General features: G+C 44.2%; 1 protein-coding gene across 1 annotated transcript in view; it reads left to right on the top strand.

Annotated features, from left to right (window-relative positions):
• The first annotated feature begins 374 nt into the window (after positions 1-374).
• The window catches only part of MECP2 (methyl-CpG binding protein 2), a 95,469-nt gene continuing 79,644 nt past the window's right edge, over positions 375-16,199 (top strand). The window contains exon 1 of the mRNA XM_066357375.1: positions 375-511. Coding sequence (XP_066213472.1) covers positions 450-511 — 62 coding nt within the window. The 5' untranslated portion in view covers positions 375-449. The remainder of the gene's footprint in view (positions 512-16,199) is intronic.

The raw sequence follows: 16,199 nt of genomic DNA, 5'->3' as shown, positions 1-16,199 counted from the left end.
GCCCAGGAGGGCTGCGCAAACAGGAGGCCTGAGCCTAGGCCTTCCCTTGCCCTAGCACCCGCAAGAGCGCATTAATCCTTAATATTCAAATTCTGCCTACTAAACCAGCCCCTTCGTGTCCAAGCCGCCTCTTTTTCCCAAATGACGGCCAATGGCAGCCAATCGACAGCTGGATAGGGTGCCCGCCCCCTTTTCCCTAGCCGGAATGGACACAAACTCCCGCCAATTGCCGGCACCACCGCCGAGACCTCGCCCACCCCGGCTGTCGCACCCAATTGCTAGCGGGCTCGCTGCGGCACTGGGGGTGGGACGCGGACGCGCAGGTGCAGCTGCGTGCATGCCGGCCGGGAGGGCGGGGCGCGACGTCGGCCGTGCGGGGTCCCGGCGTCGGAGGCGCGCGCGCTCCCTCCTCTCGGAGAGAGAGGGCTGTGGTAAAAGCCGTCCGGAAAATGGCCGCCGCCGCCGCTGCCGCGCCAAGCGGAGGAGGAGGAGGAGGCGAGGAGGAGAGACTGTGAGTGGGACCGCAGCGGCCGCGGGCGGGGACCCTTGCCGAGGGGCGGGGGGTAGGGGCGGGACGTGGCGCGGGAGGGGCCCGCGGGGTCGGCGACACTGCTGGCGGATGGCGTCCCTCCTCTCTACCCTCCCCCTCCCGGCGCCGCCGGTGACGGCTTCCCCCCGTCCCGTCACCCACACTCGCGGGTGACTGTCCTCGCCGCGGCTTCCCGGGGCCGCCTTCGCCTGGCGTTTCGCTCCCTCCCGCCTTCGGCGCGCATCCCGGTCCCCAGACCCGCGGGCGCCCCTTTCGCTGGGGCTTCGCTAGTCCGAGCTGCGCGCGCGTCGTGCCCTTCTAGGGGCTTCGGGCCCGCGGCGCCGTCGCGCGCCCGCGGCCCCGGCCTCTCCCTGGATCGCGCTCTCCCCTCTCCCTTCTTCGCGCACCCCCTCTCCCGTTACTCGCCCCCCCCACCGGCGCGCGTGCGCAGTCCGCCTCCTGTCGGGAGAGTGCGCCACAAGAGCTCCCGTGCTCTTACCCCCATCTCCAGGCTTTGCCTCCTTTTCCTTCTGGCCCATTCCATGACTTTCTGCCCTCATTGCGAGCGAGTCGTCCACTATCTCCTTTCCCATCTAGCAGGAACAAGTAGGGGGAAATTATTGTCCACTCACAAACGGGACTACATACTGTGTGTGCTCCTGGTCCCACAACTCATCCTAAAGAGGCTGTTCTAGTTCCGATCAGAAGCCGTGGACAGGAGATTGTGTGTCCGGCAGCACCTGAAGCTCTTCAGTGGAAGCGCGTCCTTGGGGTCTTTGGGGGTGCCGTGGCTCAGAATTTAAGCGCCCTCCTATCCTTCCCCCTTCGCCGGCGATCTTCCAGTTACATAAGTGGAGTGGGACATAGCATGTAACAGGCTCCCATAGTCTTGGAGCGCCAAGATCACCAGTACCACATGGGGCAGCTTCATCGCATTGTTGTGGTTCCTGTCAGTTTTCCCTGAAAGTTTATTTTCTTTTTTGTTTGGTTATAACTGACCTGAATCACTCAACCTGAAACTCAGGTGACTTTTATGTGGCGTGGCAATGTGTCTGTGGTTTTGCACCGAAGACTTAAGGTCATCGTGAAGAATCTGAAAAGAGTGCTCTCACAGAAGAGACCCTTTGTGACACTGCTAAGTATGGACCCGAGATGGGGAAGCTTGCTTTGGAACACTTCTGTGGCAGTCACTTCTGTTGTGTGTTCGGTGTGGCTTGGTCACAGCAGAAATGGGCTTTACCATAAAATTGATATTCCTGACTCATGGTCAGGCAGATGTGTGCTTCTGGTTATTTTTCCAGGAACAGGAATGGGCTTCCTGGAACCATTCATACGTGTGTCTGCTGTGTGGGATCAGTAAATTGTGAGATGGTAGGATCAAATTCAGGGGGTGGTTGGTGAGCGTGGAACCAAACCTACCTGCGTGTGATGCTAAGTGTCTTAGACTTTGTAGGACTCACAAGTTGTAGGCACTTTGTCATATTAGAAAAATGAAGCATATTCGGACCTTGATAGTAAAATTCGCTAATAGGCAGTTATTACTCTAGAGGAGAAATTTGGATTTTGTGGCTGGAATTTTCATCTGGATCTCAGTGATTGCAGTTAACAAGATAGAGCAGATCTCTAGGGTCTTTTGAAACATAGTGGGCTCTTATTAAAAATACAAGGTCTGGAATTTTGGGTCTTTTGGGAATTTCCCTCAGGGATTCAGGGAAATAAGCTTATTTATGGGCTTTTTTAGGACTTCTACTTCAAATTCCAGTCAGGAAGCCTAGGAAACACTTCCCTTTATTTTCGTTCTTACACGTGTCAGAAGCTTAAAGGGCACAATCAATCTGGTAAAAGTACAGTTAATTAAGTAAGTCATTACAGAGCACCCATTTGTGGCATGTCAGCTAGGCGGCTGATTGCTGAGGTACATCTTGTCCATGCACACAGACACACAAGCCTCACTTGTCAAAACTTCCAAGGTGTATACATCTGAACCTGAGATGTGACAGGACAAGGGCTCTGCTTTGTTTTGCCATTGTGGCAATGTGTTTGCCTCCTCAGATGCCCTGCAGCTAGCTATTTGTCATACCCCCAGCCCTTTAAACAGCACAGGCAGCTTCTAGAATGTAGTTTCTTTGCAAAGTTCCTAGTGGTATCTGAAGTCAGCATGTCCTAACAACTTGAAGAAACCTTTTACCACTTGCTTGCTCACTCATATTGGCTTATGGCACTGTTCTATTTCTTACTGTTACAAATTTGCCTGGAATGCTTTAAACCTAGAGTACCAGGTCTTTGTTTCATTTGACAGAACATGATACAGTCAAACCCTACTCCAACTTTTGTGCTGTTTGTGTTTGGTGGGGTTAGAATACAACTTTGTATCCTCTTTGCAATTTCCAGCCAGAGTTACTGTTTCCCTGCCTGCCCTGCTGCTGAGTGACTGAATCTACTTCGGTGGGGAGGCAAGCTGTGGAGTTTGACACCAACTGGCTCAATGAGTGCAGTATGGTGTTGCCACCACCCAAATACTCCTTCCCCCACATGGAGATGGAATGAGAAGCCCACTTCTTTAACTTAGAATAAACAAGAGCAGAGGTAAAATTGTTACTTCCTGCTCAAGGCCAGTTTCCACTGCTAATGTACTTGCCTGGGACTATTTGCATGATAAACTGTGTCCTGAAACCAGTAGGCTTTTATGAAGGTGAATATTAGTGGAAATCTTTTAATTGACTAAGAGCAGTTTGTTGGCAGACTGCCTGAGTATCTGTGAGGAGGGAATAATCACAGAAAATGTTTGACATTTGTAGTAACTAGTGTTTTAAACACATGGGAAGTAAAGAACAAGTTTTAGACTGGCAATGAATTTCAGCGAGTTTAGCAGGACACCTGCTTGTATTTACTGCCCTCTGTTATGGTGACATGAGACCAGCCTCCTGTGGCCGACAGATGTAACCTTATTTTCTTGGGTAGAGCATTATTGCTGCTCCAACGGAAGGACCTTGTCCTCAGTGCTTCTGTACCAGTACCAGCTGTGTTCAGGCAAACTGCCATTGTCACCACTGTGCTTCTACCTTGTTTTGGTTAGGACAGACATAAATGGTTTTCTCATATTTGGGCTCACTTACACGAAGATTGTGCTCCTCTGCCTTTACCTGGTCTCTTCTGCCTTTCTCTTGCAAGGAACCTTTACCTACTGAAAACTTGACTTGCATGCCATTGCTTAAATACTTGATTCCACTGCTTTGATGATAGGTATGGTGTGTAGGGGACCTGAGGGGAAATGGGAATTTGGGAGCAGACAGGGTACCCTCAATCAAAGGCATGGTGGCCATCCCGTTAGAGAATAAACCCTTAGCCTTTGTAGCTTTCTCGAGGCACATTTGCGTTGGGTCTGCTGGATATGTTCTCACTATAGCTGTTTTGTTGTTACTGCAGAAGTCTGGACTCTCGCAAGCAAGCCTGAGGAAGTGGTCACTTGTCTTCCTTGCCTAAGAGCTGGGGGTGTTATATCTATGTACCTGCAGATCACTGCTGTATTGGGTTTTCACCTAACTGCTCTCATTTTCTGGCACTGTTCTTTCCCCCATGAAATCTTGGGTTAATCTTAAACTTAAGAAAGTTAAGAAAGATCATAAACTTTCAGACCTGGAAGGCACCTTAGTCCAGTTCACTCAGTTTATAAGTTAAAAAAAAAAAATTGTGGCTTTGAGAAGTTTTGGCTTTTCCGGGGCCTCCCAGCCAGGATACCAGTTTTTTGTTATGTAGCTGAGTGATACTGTTATACTGTTACCTTGACTTAGGGGATTTTAAAGCATTCTGTGACTCGACTGTTTAAGGGAGTTAGTTGTAAGGCCTCGCTGTACCTCAATAGCTAATTCTAGGTACTATCCTGGCAGTCAGACCAGCTCTAAGTAAAAGACTTGGTTGATACTGCCCTTCGTCTGGGTTTAATTACACAAGTAATTGTGTGAATAGTCTCTAAGTTGTGCACGATGGCTTTTTTTTAGTCTAAAGATAAAAGTGCTACTCTTGGGCCAATAAGGTATCAGAGGTTAGCTAATGTGAACAAGTTTAGGTTTTAACAAGGAAATGATGGTTATCTTAGTGATGAAAAATGTAATGACAAAACGTCCTTTTCTGAACATGTACTCAAAAGCAGAAGAGAAACTATCAGACTAACTCAGTTTGTTGCACATTGCAATTTACTGATCTGAGAGGCTTTTAAAAAGGGATTGCTCTGAGTCAGACTTGTATATTTTGGAGGATGGCTTTGGATCTCCCAGAGCACTTGGTTTCCATTGATACTGCTTTTTAATCTTAGGGTTAAAGCTCCTTTACATGTTACAGCAGTTTATTGTAGCTTCAGTTGCTTGAAAAGGAAGGAGGACTTTGCCTCTAGATTTCATGTGTTTTTTGGGGATGAGATTTTAATATTGCCTGTTCTCTTGAACATGTATTCTATCCCTGAGTATTTTTGTGTGACAGGGTACAAGAAATACTTCTCAGAGATCACCACTAATGATATGCTTTATAGTGTCAAAGTGTCCTTCAGAGGTGACAAGATCTGTGATAGTGTCAATTCTAACATGTATGAATCTTTATTTTAGCACTGTGTGTTATGTGTCAGTAATTTGCAGTTTGTCCTTTGTTTCTAGCTAAGTAAGCTGGGATATAGCATAGTACTTTGTCTATATGTTTATCTTCAGAATGTCCCAAGTAGCCCTGGGAAAAAGGTCGTGCAGCACAATGGGGGCTTTCAACTTACGATTTTCTTTGTTTTAGGCTCCATAAAAATACAGACTCACCAGTTCCTGCTTTGATGTGACATGTGACTCCCCAGAATACATCTTGCTTCTGTAGACCAGCTCCAACAGGATTCCATGGTAGCTGGAATGTTAGGGCTCAGGTAAGTAACCTTCCTTTTTTTTTTTTTAGTATATGTCCTGGTTTGGCCATCTGTTTTTAAAAAAAGGAAAAAAAAACAAGATATACTACTCTTGGACAGTATAAAAGTACCCCAAAGACTAAAGACATAACTGTGCCAAACTGTGCCATATAATAAAAAAAAGTCACTTCCCTGAGCCCTGAAAGGTCAGTTTGGGTAGGGTTACTTGGTAGCCACAGTGTGATCTAGGGGCGGGCGTCAGATTAGAGCTGGAACTGGTGATCTGCAACTTCAGTTCACCTTGAAGCAGGTCAGCTGAGCTGAGAGCACTGACTGAGCTCTTCACCTGCCTCGGCTGCTGTTGCCCAGTGGTCTTTAGCATGGTGCTTTGTTTGCTTTGGTTTTGGGTAAATGACTTCCTGGTCAACATTAGTGAACAGTGGTAATACATTTTCAGATATGGGAATTGGTGTTTGGTCCCCTGGAAGAATAGCCTCTGGAAAGCTGTCAGAACAGTGGAGCCCATGGCTAATGGCATGTACTTGCTGCACTCCTTCCATGGGAACTAAAGAGGACACCCAGACACATGTCTGGCTCTTGAGACTCTAGAGCAGAATGAATGCCTTTTGAAAAGCTGGGGATCCAAGCCATTGGAGGTCTGATAGTTAGGTGCTCTGCCAGCCGTACTTTTGGCTACTTCGGTGCTATTGTGTGAACTTTAATTTTGTAAAAATGAGTGGTTTCTTAATTTCTCAACTGTCAGGCTCAATATCTCAAGCTTTTTAAAAATCAGTAGTCACTACACATTTGTTGTTTTGACGCCTGCATTTCAAACATTCTAAGTGATTTTTTTTTTCCATTTCTTTTCCTAAGAAAAAAATGTGAGTGTATACCTATGCTGCCATTGTGATTCCAGCTGAGACCCCCACGTATCATTTGTTGTGTCTCTAGTGGTTTCTGATACCTCATTCTAAAACTGTGTGGACATCCATTACAGATGGACAGAGTTTGGGCAGAAGAGAATAGAAGGTGTGGAAGAGAAGGGAAGAGCATCACACTGCCTCCAAGTCCCAAATTTGGTTTCACTCCTGATCCTGTGACTCAGATTGCCATTCCCCTTTGCTGTGGGGTGTGCCCTGGGTCCTGCTGACAGGACATTCTTTGTACTCCACGTATTTATGCTGGTGGGAGTTGTGTGGCTGGTGCTTTGTGCATTGTTTCAGAAATTGTGTAGACCAAATGTAATACAGGCAGTAAAATTGGTTTCTTCTGGTAGGTGGTAGACCTAGGGGGTAGTTTGTGTTTTTAATAGTCTTTTTCTAAGATTACAAATGGATTTTATAAAATAGGCAGTGATGACTCTAAATAAAAAATATCTCTTATTATAAGTGGGAAAGACATGGCCATTTGAGCTTCAAGGAACTTGGAGAGGAATACTCAAAAAGATAGAACTTGTCTTTAGTAAATAAGTGCTTGTATCTTATTAATTTTCTTTTTTAAGAAACTATAAAAATAATACAAACTTCTATGTAAAATTCAAGCCATTTTAAAGTATATCAATTAAAAAGGTGCAAGCTCTCTATTACTCTCTGAGCTCACTACCCAGAGTAACCACTCTTAATAGCTTAACGTAGATCCTTCTGAATCTCCTTCTCAAGCTATACACATACTGTATGGCATCTTTTGTGTTTTTAACAAAATTAAGGTAGTAGTATACACATTCATTGTCTATCCATATAATACATTTCTCTCTGCCTCATTTTTGTTAAATAGCAGCATGATCTAGTTCTAAATTACTGTTATGCATTATCCCCCTATTGGTTTTCCCAGTGGTCCCCTGTTTAAGATACTACTGGACTGAACTTCCTCATGTGTCAGTCTTTTTGAAGAACAGCTACCTAGACTTGGAGTTGCTGTTGGGTACCACGACATTGCCCTCTTAAATGGCTATCCCAGTTCCCACACAGTCTGAGAAAGTGCCATTTCCCCATACCCTCCCAGAATTGGCTATCCATCTTTTAAACTTGTGCTCCTTGGGTTATTACTGAGACTGAACCTCAGTAATCATTGGCCATTTGTATTTGGTCTTTGTGAGTTGTCTGTTCTTGTTCTGCATTCATTTTTCCATTGGAATATTTTAAGACAATTTGTAGGAACTCTTAATCACGTATTAAGGATGTTCTCTGTCGTTATGCAGATACTTTTCCTACTTTGTCATATATCATTTGATTGTCTTGTTGATATGTAAGATTTCTCTTACGATTTCTCCTTTTGTTTTTATACTTAGAAAATCCTTCCCTACCCTAAGAACACATCAGTATTCATCTATATTTAATTTTTTTCCAAAAACTTGATATACTGTATTCACATATTCATACTTGATATGTACAGAAAGATCTTATACATAAGTTGTCCTATGTATTTTATATGGTTTCTTAAAATACCTCTACTTGTATTGAACTTTAGGATGGGCTGAGGTCTAGAGCCCACTTAGCCAGTTGTGTCATAGCTATTTGGTGAACCAATGGAATGGTTTTCACCTTACCATGTGCTGACTTCAAGTGAACAAAGCATTTCTTACTCTTGATGGCAAGCCTATCAGCAGATATCATTTATTCATTCACTCAACAAATATTTGAGTCCCTGCTCTGAGCCAGGAGTAGTGCTGGACCTTGCAAGTGCTGCCTTCTCCTTGACTGGGGGCAGAGCTATAGAAGTGATGGTAGTGGCTTGGCTGCAGTGCCCACTCTGGAAGATTTAAGAAAATAGTGGATCTTCACAAAAGTAGGCTTTAGATAATCTAGTAGGAATTCAGAAGCTGTGTGTGTATAATTCTGATATATAAATTTTAGCTTTAGGGTAGACTGCAACATAAAGCATAGTTTGTTTTATAACTCATATAATTGTGGGCTGATTTTTGTGTTGAATTATGATGAGGGCTTTTTGCTGTTGAAACAGTTCTATATTCAGCCAGCTTCATTGTTATGATAGAATAAAAGCTACGTACTGATAAAAATGGTAATTTTCTTCTATGATGAGTTTGAAGCTTTTCTGTAAAGGCTGATAAATACAAAGACAGGCTTTTGGTGAATATGTTCTTAGGGGAAAAAGTATAGTTTTTTACAACTAACATCATTTAAATCTAGTAAATATCCTCAAAACTGAAGTGGAATCCTGATTTGGATTGAAGATATGTTTTACCTTTTTTTTTAAAGCAAGAGAGAGAGCGGGAGGGACAGACAGACAGGAAGGGAGAGAGATGAGAAGCATCAACTCATAGTTGCAGCACCTTAATTGTTCATTGATTGCTTTCTTATATATGCCTTGACCTGGGGGCTCCAACTGAGCCAACAATCTTGGGCTCAAGCCAGTGACCATGGGTCATGTCTGTGATCCCATGCTCAAGCTGGCAACCCCAATGCTCAAGCTGGTAGGCCTGCACTCAAGCCAGATGAGCCTGCGCTCAAAGCTGGGGACCTCACGTTTTCGAACCTGGGTCCTCAGCGTCCCGGGCTGACACTCTATCCACTGTGCCGCTGCCCGATCAGGCATTGTTCACTTTAGTTAATGTATCTTGGAGATTGTTCAGTATCAGTTCCTGTAGACCCATATCATTCTTCTTAGGAGTTTGGTTAGTAGTCCATTATATAGATGCGCTATAATTTATTTAACTAGTTTTTTATTGGTGGCTATTTATGTTTCCATTTTAACTTCATTGATGTTGTAGTGAATAGTCTTTTACATATAACAATTTGCTTACAGTCAAGTATATTTGTAGGTGAAATTCCTAGAGAGGGGACTTGCTCGATCAATGGGTATGTGCATTTTAAACTTTGATAGATATTGATAGATCAAAGGTGGCCTTTTAATTGCACAGTTTCAAAGAAAAAAACTACATATGACTGCAAGGCTATTGTAAGGATTAGAGAGCTGTTAATTATTATAGGGAGACATAGTTTTTAACAGCACTAGAAAGCAGAACTTCAGAAGCTTTCATTTTATCAGAAGTGACCTTGTGTGAGCAGAACCTATGAGGTAGGACCCTTTGGTTGGCAAGAGGAACTTCAGCCAGTTCTTATTTGTGAAACTTAGAAAAAAGGGATCATTTTTATTTTGATACTGTTCTATGTTGCAGTGACTCCTTGGGACTCAGGGTTGAAGAGTCTTCATGGCTGCTGGACTTTTTGTCTTCTTTGAATTATAACATGCATAAAGAATAGTATCTTGGAAATATTCAGGACCAGATTGCTGTTGCTTCATTCCTCTTTCACTATTATATTTATATAGCAATACTTTATTCATTTACCCTATACTAATTGATCATCTGTTAGGTGTCAGTTGCTGTCCTAGATGCTAGGGACTGTCTCTCACCCTTAGTAGTCTTAATGAGCTAAAGGAAGATCCAGCGGCTAAATGCTACAATAGAGAAATACTGGCCACTGAGGGAGCACATAAACTTTAGAGGGGTCCCACCTAAATGAGGGAAGTGATTTCTTTGAAAAGTGACCCCCCCCCAAGACATTAGTTAGTTCTGGAGAAAGTCTGAGTGAAGAGAGGCCAGTACAAATGGAGGCTTAGGCAAGAGAGAACTGTTTGGCCAGGTCTCAGGAGTTTGGAGTGTGGAGGTGAGACAGGTGGAGCATGTCATCTGGGGCCTGGGAGCAGTTCTGTTTGCAGTGTGCTGGTAGGAAATCAGACACAGCCTTACCAGTTGTGCTGAATAGTCTCAGTCTTTGTTCCCAAGCTGCATCATACACAGAGATGTTCTTAAGACCCAGAAGATAATGTGATGCGCTCTGGACATCCATCGTGTCCCCTTTCCACCCCTCAACTGCTCTGGAGTCCATCTGTCCAGAGCTGACTTCCCTCCAACTCATCAGGCTCCGAGGGGTCCCACTTCAGGTCTCTTCATGGAACCTTCTGCCCCAGGAGATCCTGGAGGACCTATAAGAGGGCTTCCCATCCTCCTGCACACTTAATTTCACGATAACTCAATTAATTCAATACTGAGAGGAAAGCAGGAGCTTGCATGATGTGTAAGTCTACTATAATATCAAACTGACTGCTTAGTTCTGATTTTTTTAAAGATTTTTTTGTTTTGTTTTTTTACACCAAGACTTTCATTGTGAAGGAAGTAGCCTGTACGCAAGCTTGCTCCTGGCTTGTTGAGGATCAGGTCCACCCTGACAAGCCACTGTGGATGATGCACTGTAATCCCTGCAAGCCTGCGCTAAGCAGGTGGGATTGGAGCCTTTCTCATCACTCCTCTGTGTGCCTGCCTTTGAGGCCCTGCTTTCCTACAGTCCTCCCTGCCCTCTTTCTCCTTGGCCCCTGCATTCTGTTCATGTGGTAGCTACTCAGGTACTTTCTATTTGGATTTCAGAAATAGTATCAGTTTGTCCAGTTTATATCAGCCTCCTTTTCTGAAACGCAAATGTGACAGCTCCAGCAAAATCCCAGCCCCTAGTTGCACTTGCTGCCCTGCCTCCCCAAGGTAGCCTGTTCCCCAAAGGTGATGGGGATAGTTTCCATGCAAGTTTTATGCTGTGTTATACATTACCAATATATAACATTCAGAAGTGTTTTTGAGAGGGACAGACAGGAACAGACAAACAGGAAGGGAGAGAGATGAGAAGCATCAGCTCGTAGTTGCAGCACTTTAATTGTTCATTGATTGCTTCTTATACGTGCCTTAATGGGGAGGAGGGTGGCTCCAGCTGAGCCAGTGACCCCTTGCTTTAGCCAGTGACCTTGAGCTTTAAGTCAGTGACCTTTGGGCTCAAGTCAGCAATCATGGGGTCATGTCTTATGATCCCATGCTCAAGCCAGATGAGCCCGCTCTCAAGCCGATGACCTCTGGGATTCTAACCTAGGTCTTTAGTGTCCCAGGTTAATGCTCTGTGTACTGCACCACCGCTTGGTCAGGCATGTGTGAGTTGTTTTTTGAAAATATTAAAGCATTTTGTTTTTTCTGGGGCTTCTAGTGGCATTTAAGTTTTGACATTATTTTGATAAGTTGTATTTTAAGTTTGTCTACACATTATTTTTAAATATAAATTTTCATGTGTTTCTGGTTTTTGTAAACAACAGAAGGTATTAGTCCATATTACATCTAATTTACTCTAATATTTTCAGCTGTTTTTGGACTTAACACTTGGCAAAAAAAATAGACAAACGTCTGCAGTTTTGACAATTTGTCGTTTTGTCCTTTTTAACGCCAGAGTAAATAATTCTAATGATTTTTTTTCTATACTTATAAGAACATGGGAATGATTAAAGTTGTCAATACTTAAGTGATTAGGGAAGGATGAAAGTAATTTTTTAAGTAGAATCACCCTATAAAAAATATTAATATGGCTTGTAAGCAACTGTATAAAATTTCTTAGCCACTCTTCCAGGTTGTTAAGACAAAGCACATAGAAACATAGTATTTAAGGCCCTGGCCAGTTGGCTCAGTGGTAGAGCGTCGGCCTGGCATGCGGGAGTCCCGGGTTCGATTCCTGGCCAGGGCACACAGGAGAAGCGCCCATCTGCTTCTCCACCCCTCCCCCTCTCCTTCCTCTCTGTCTCTCTCTTCACCTCCCGCAGCCAAGGCTCCATTGGGGCAAAGTTTGCCCGGGCACTGAGGATGGCTCCATGGCCTCTGCCTCAGGTGCTAGAATGGCTCTGATTGCGGCAGAGCGATGCCCCAAGATGGGCAGAGCATCGCCCCCTTGTGGGTGTGCGGGTGGATCCCAGTCGGGCGCATGCGGGAGTCTGTCTGACTGCCTCCCGGTTTCCAACTTCGGAAAAATTAAAAAAAAAAAAGAAAGAAAGAAACAGTATTTATTTTTTAATTACACAAGTAAAACACTAAAAAATTTAGATGCAGCCTGGCCATTGATAGCACAGTAGATAAAGCATCCACCTAGAACACTGAGGTTGCTGGTTGGAAACCCTGGGCTTGGCACATACCAGAAGCAACTATGAGTTTGGTGCTTCCTGCTCCTTTCTCTCTCTCCCTCCTCTCTCTAAAATCAATAAATAAAATCTTTTTAAAAATTTTAGATGCACATAGAAATCACTCCGGAAATTCCAGGCAGAATAACTACTGTTACTATTTTGTGTGTATTTTTCTAGACCTGAGGGCTCTGACTCAGATTTAAGACTTAAATTTCAGTCCTGGCTGGTTGCTCAGTAGTAGAGTGTTGGCATGGCGTATGGAAGTCTTGGGTTTGATTCCCAGTCAGGGCACACTGGAGAAGTGACCATCTTTTTCTCCACCCCTCCTTCTCCCCTTCTCTCTCTCTCTCTCTCTCTCTCTCCCTCCCTCCCTCCTTTTCCCCCTTCCCCCCCCTTTCTCCCCACCTCTTCTCCTCCCGCAGCCAAGGCTACATTGCAGTAGGTTGGCCCTGGGCGCTGAGAATTGCTCTATGGCCTTGTCACAGGCGCTAAAATATTTAGCTCACTTCCAGAGCAATGGAGCAAAGGCCCCAGATGGGCAGAGCATTGCCCTGTGGGGGGGTCTTCCGGGTGGATCCTGGTCAGGGAGCATTTGGGAGTCTGTCTCTGCCTCCCCTCCCCTCCCCTCCTCTCACTTAAAAAAAAAAAAGACTTAAATTTCAGGTTTCTGTGACCTTGGATGGGAAAAACACTTCATCTTTATTTTCACTAACCTCTCACTAAAAATTCACATTTCCTTCAATGATGACTGTAGGCAACAGACCATGGTAGTGTTAGGAGTACCTTGTGATTTTATCACCAATAGAGATCAAAGATGTTGTCCTATCATATTGTAGTTTACAGATGTTTTAAAATACCATTTGTGCTCTTCACGACTGCAAACTTTTGGTAGTTATTAGACCCACCTCTAGATCTGGTTATTTAATGATTTACTAAAGAAACACATGTTATTCTAGTTCCTATTCTCAAAGTATGTTGTTAATCAATTTCTATGCATTTTATTTTATGCATTTCAAAGCATTCTTCTGAGGGGGTGTCCAGAGGATCAAAAGGGTTTATGACAGGAAAAAAGTGTCTGTTGTGTACATACATACATGCAGCTGCAAATAGAAGAACAGCTAGCACTGAGTAGTCAGTATGTGGGGGAAAGAGACAAAGGAAAGCCCTAAAGAATAGATGCAATAAAGGGAGATAAAATAACATTTAAAGTTTAGTTCAAATTATTGTGTCAGATGTTTTTATGAACACATTATTGTTTTACAGATACTGTGCAAAGTGTAATGCAACTAAAACTGTTTAAGAATTCTTTTTTTTTTCTTTCTTTCTTTCTTTTCATTTTTCTGAAGCTGGAAACAGGGAGAGACAGCCAGACAGACTCCCGCATGCGCCCGACCGGGATCCACCCGGCACGCCCACCAGGGGCGACGCTCTGCCCACCAGGGGGCGATGCTCTGCCCATCCTGGGCGTCGCCATGTTGCGACCAGAGCCGAGACTCTAGCGCCTGAGGCAGAGGCCACAGAGCCATCCCCAGCGCCCGGGCCATCTTTGCTCCAATGGAGCCTCGGCTGCGGGAGGGGAAGAGAGAGACAGAGAGGAAAGCGCGGCGGAGGGGTGGAGAAGCAAATGGGCGCTTCTCCTGTGTGCCCTGGCCAGGAATCGAACCCGGGTCCTCCGCACGCTAGGCCGACGCTCTACCGCTGAGCCAACTAGCCAGGGCAAGAATTCTTAATATGCATACATATTATTTAGGTAAATAGGTTCATATAGTATGTGTGGTTGTAACTTGCCTTCTTTCCTTAATGTATTGTAGATATCTAACTACGTGTGTCAGTAAAAATAGGTTTATATAATTTTTCCCTAAAATAAAAATAATTTAATTGTATTTTCTTTATTTTTTTAATGTTTATTGTATTGATTTTAGAGAAAGCAAGGAAGGGAGAGAAAGACAGGAACATCGATCTGCTCCTATGTGTGCCCTGACCGGGGGTCGAACCGGCAACCCTTATGCTTTTTTTTTTTTTTTAACCCCTATGCTTTGAGGCAATGTTCTAACCAACTGAGCTATCCAGCAGGGCTTAATTGTATTTTCTTATTGCAAAAGTAATATCTCTTTGATGGAAATACATTTTTTTAATTATTGATTTTAGAGGAGAGAGAAGTAGGGTGGGGGGGAGGAGTGGAAGAATTGGAATCATCAATTCGTAGTCGTTGCTTCTCACATGTGCCTTGACAGCACAAGCCCAGGGTTTCGACTGATGACCTCACCATTCCAGGTCAATGTTCTATCTGCTGTGCCACCACAGGCCACAAAAAATTTTTAAAGAAAATATAGGAAGAACCTGACCAGGTAATGGTACAGTGAATAGAGTGTCAGCCTGGGATGCTGGGGACCTAGGTTCGAAACCCCAAGGTTGCCGCCTTGAGCACAGGTTCATCCGGCTTGAGTGCAGGCTCACCAGCTTGAGTGCCAGGTCACTGGACTTGAGTGTGGAATCATAGACATGACCCCATGGTGGCTGGCTTGAACCCAAAGGTCGCTGGCTTGAAGCCCAAGTTTGCTGGCTTGAGCCCAAAATTTGCTAGCTTGAGCAAGGGGTCACTGGCTTGGCTGGAGGGCTCCCCCCCCCCTTGTCAAGGCACATACGTGAAAGCAATCAATGAACAAATTGGGTGCCTCAACAAAGAATTGATGCTTCTCATCTCCCTCCCCTCCCCTCTCCTCCCTTCCTCTCTCCTCTCTCTCTCTCTCTCTCTCTCTCTCTCTCTCTTTCTCTCTTTCTTCCTCGCTAAAAAATAAATATGCTGTATATATACACACACACATATATATGAAGAAGAAAAGTAAGAATTGCTCATAAATCTGCTATCTACAGATAGATAACATCTGGATAATGTCTTTACACCATCATTTTTAATGACCACATGACATTTCATTGATAGCTATGCCTTGATTTATTTTTTTTAAGATTTTATTTATTCATTTTAGAGAGAGGAGACAGAGAGAGAGAGAAGGGAGGGAGGAACAGAAAGCATCAACTCCCATATGTGCCTTGACCAGGGAAGCCTGGGGTTTCGAACCAGCGACCTCAGTGTTCCAGGTCAACGCTTTTACCCACTGCGCCAACTCAGGTCAGGCATATGCCTTGATTTAATTAAAAGCGTTTCCATTGTGTCTGATTTCATTGCTCTGAATGACAAGTACAGTTCTGTGCTGACGATTTCACTGTGTGCCTGCATCTTTGACCTCCCTCTTAAGCCCCACATTGGATGACCTCTTCAGTATCTTCACTTTAGTTGCTCATAGACATCTCAGACTTAACAAGTCTCAAACAGAACTCGTGCTTTTTACCCTCATTTAAATCTGCTCCTGTCTTTTCTAGCTCAGTAAACAACATCAGCATCCACCCAATTACCAATCAAAAATTCTAGCAGTTGTCCTTGACTCTGCTCTTTCCTTCACCTCCCTCTAATTCACCAGCAAGTTCTGTGGGGATGTACATTCAGAAGGTACTCAAGAACCATCTCCACTGCTAAGACCTCCATCTAAGCCACAAGTCACATCTCAGATGGGTGCAGCAGGACTTTGGGTGATACAATGCAGTAGTTTTCAACTGCCAGTCCCAATGATTAGACTCTATAGTCTTTATACAACATCAGAGTGATTAATTAACTCTTTTGTGGACCGGCACTGGTCCGCAGACTAGCTGTTGAAAAATACTAATATATTGAACAGCTTCCTCACTAACACTCATGAAACATGATATGTTTCAAAAGACTATTTGTTAAAATAACACTTAATTCTAACTGATTGTTCCGCATTGAGTAACTTTTTCATCTAGCCGTTACAGTTT

Source organism: Saccopteryx leptura, chromosome X (genome assembly GCF_036850995.1).
Source record: "Saccopteryx leptura isolate mSacLep1 chromosome X, mSacLep1_pri_phased_curated, whole genome shotgun sequence".
Lineage (NCBI taxonomy): Eukaryota > Metazoa > Chordata > Mammalia > Chiroptera > Emballonuridae > Saccopteryx > Saccopteryx leptura.
Note: the sequence above shows the minus strand (reverse complement) of the source record. Positions and strands in the feature narration are given on the sequence as shown.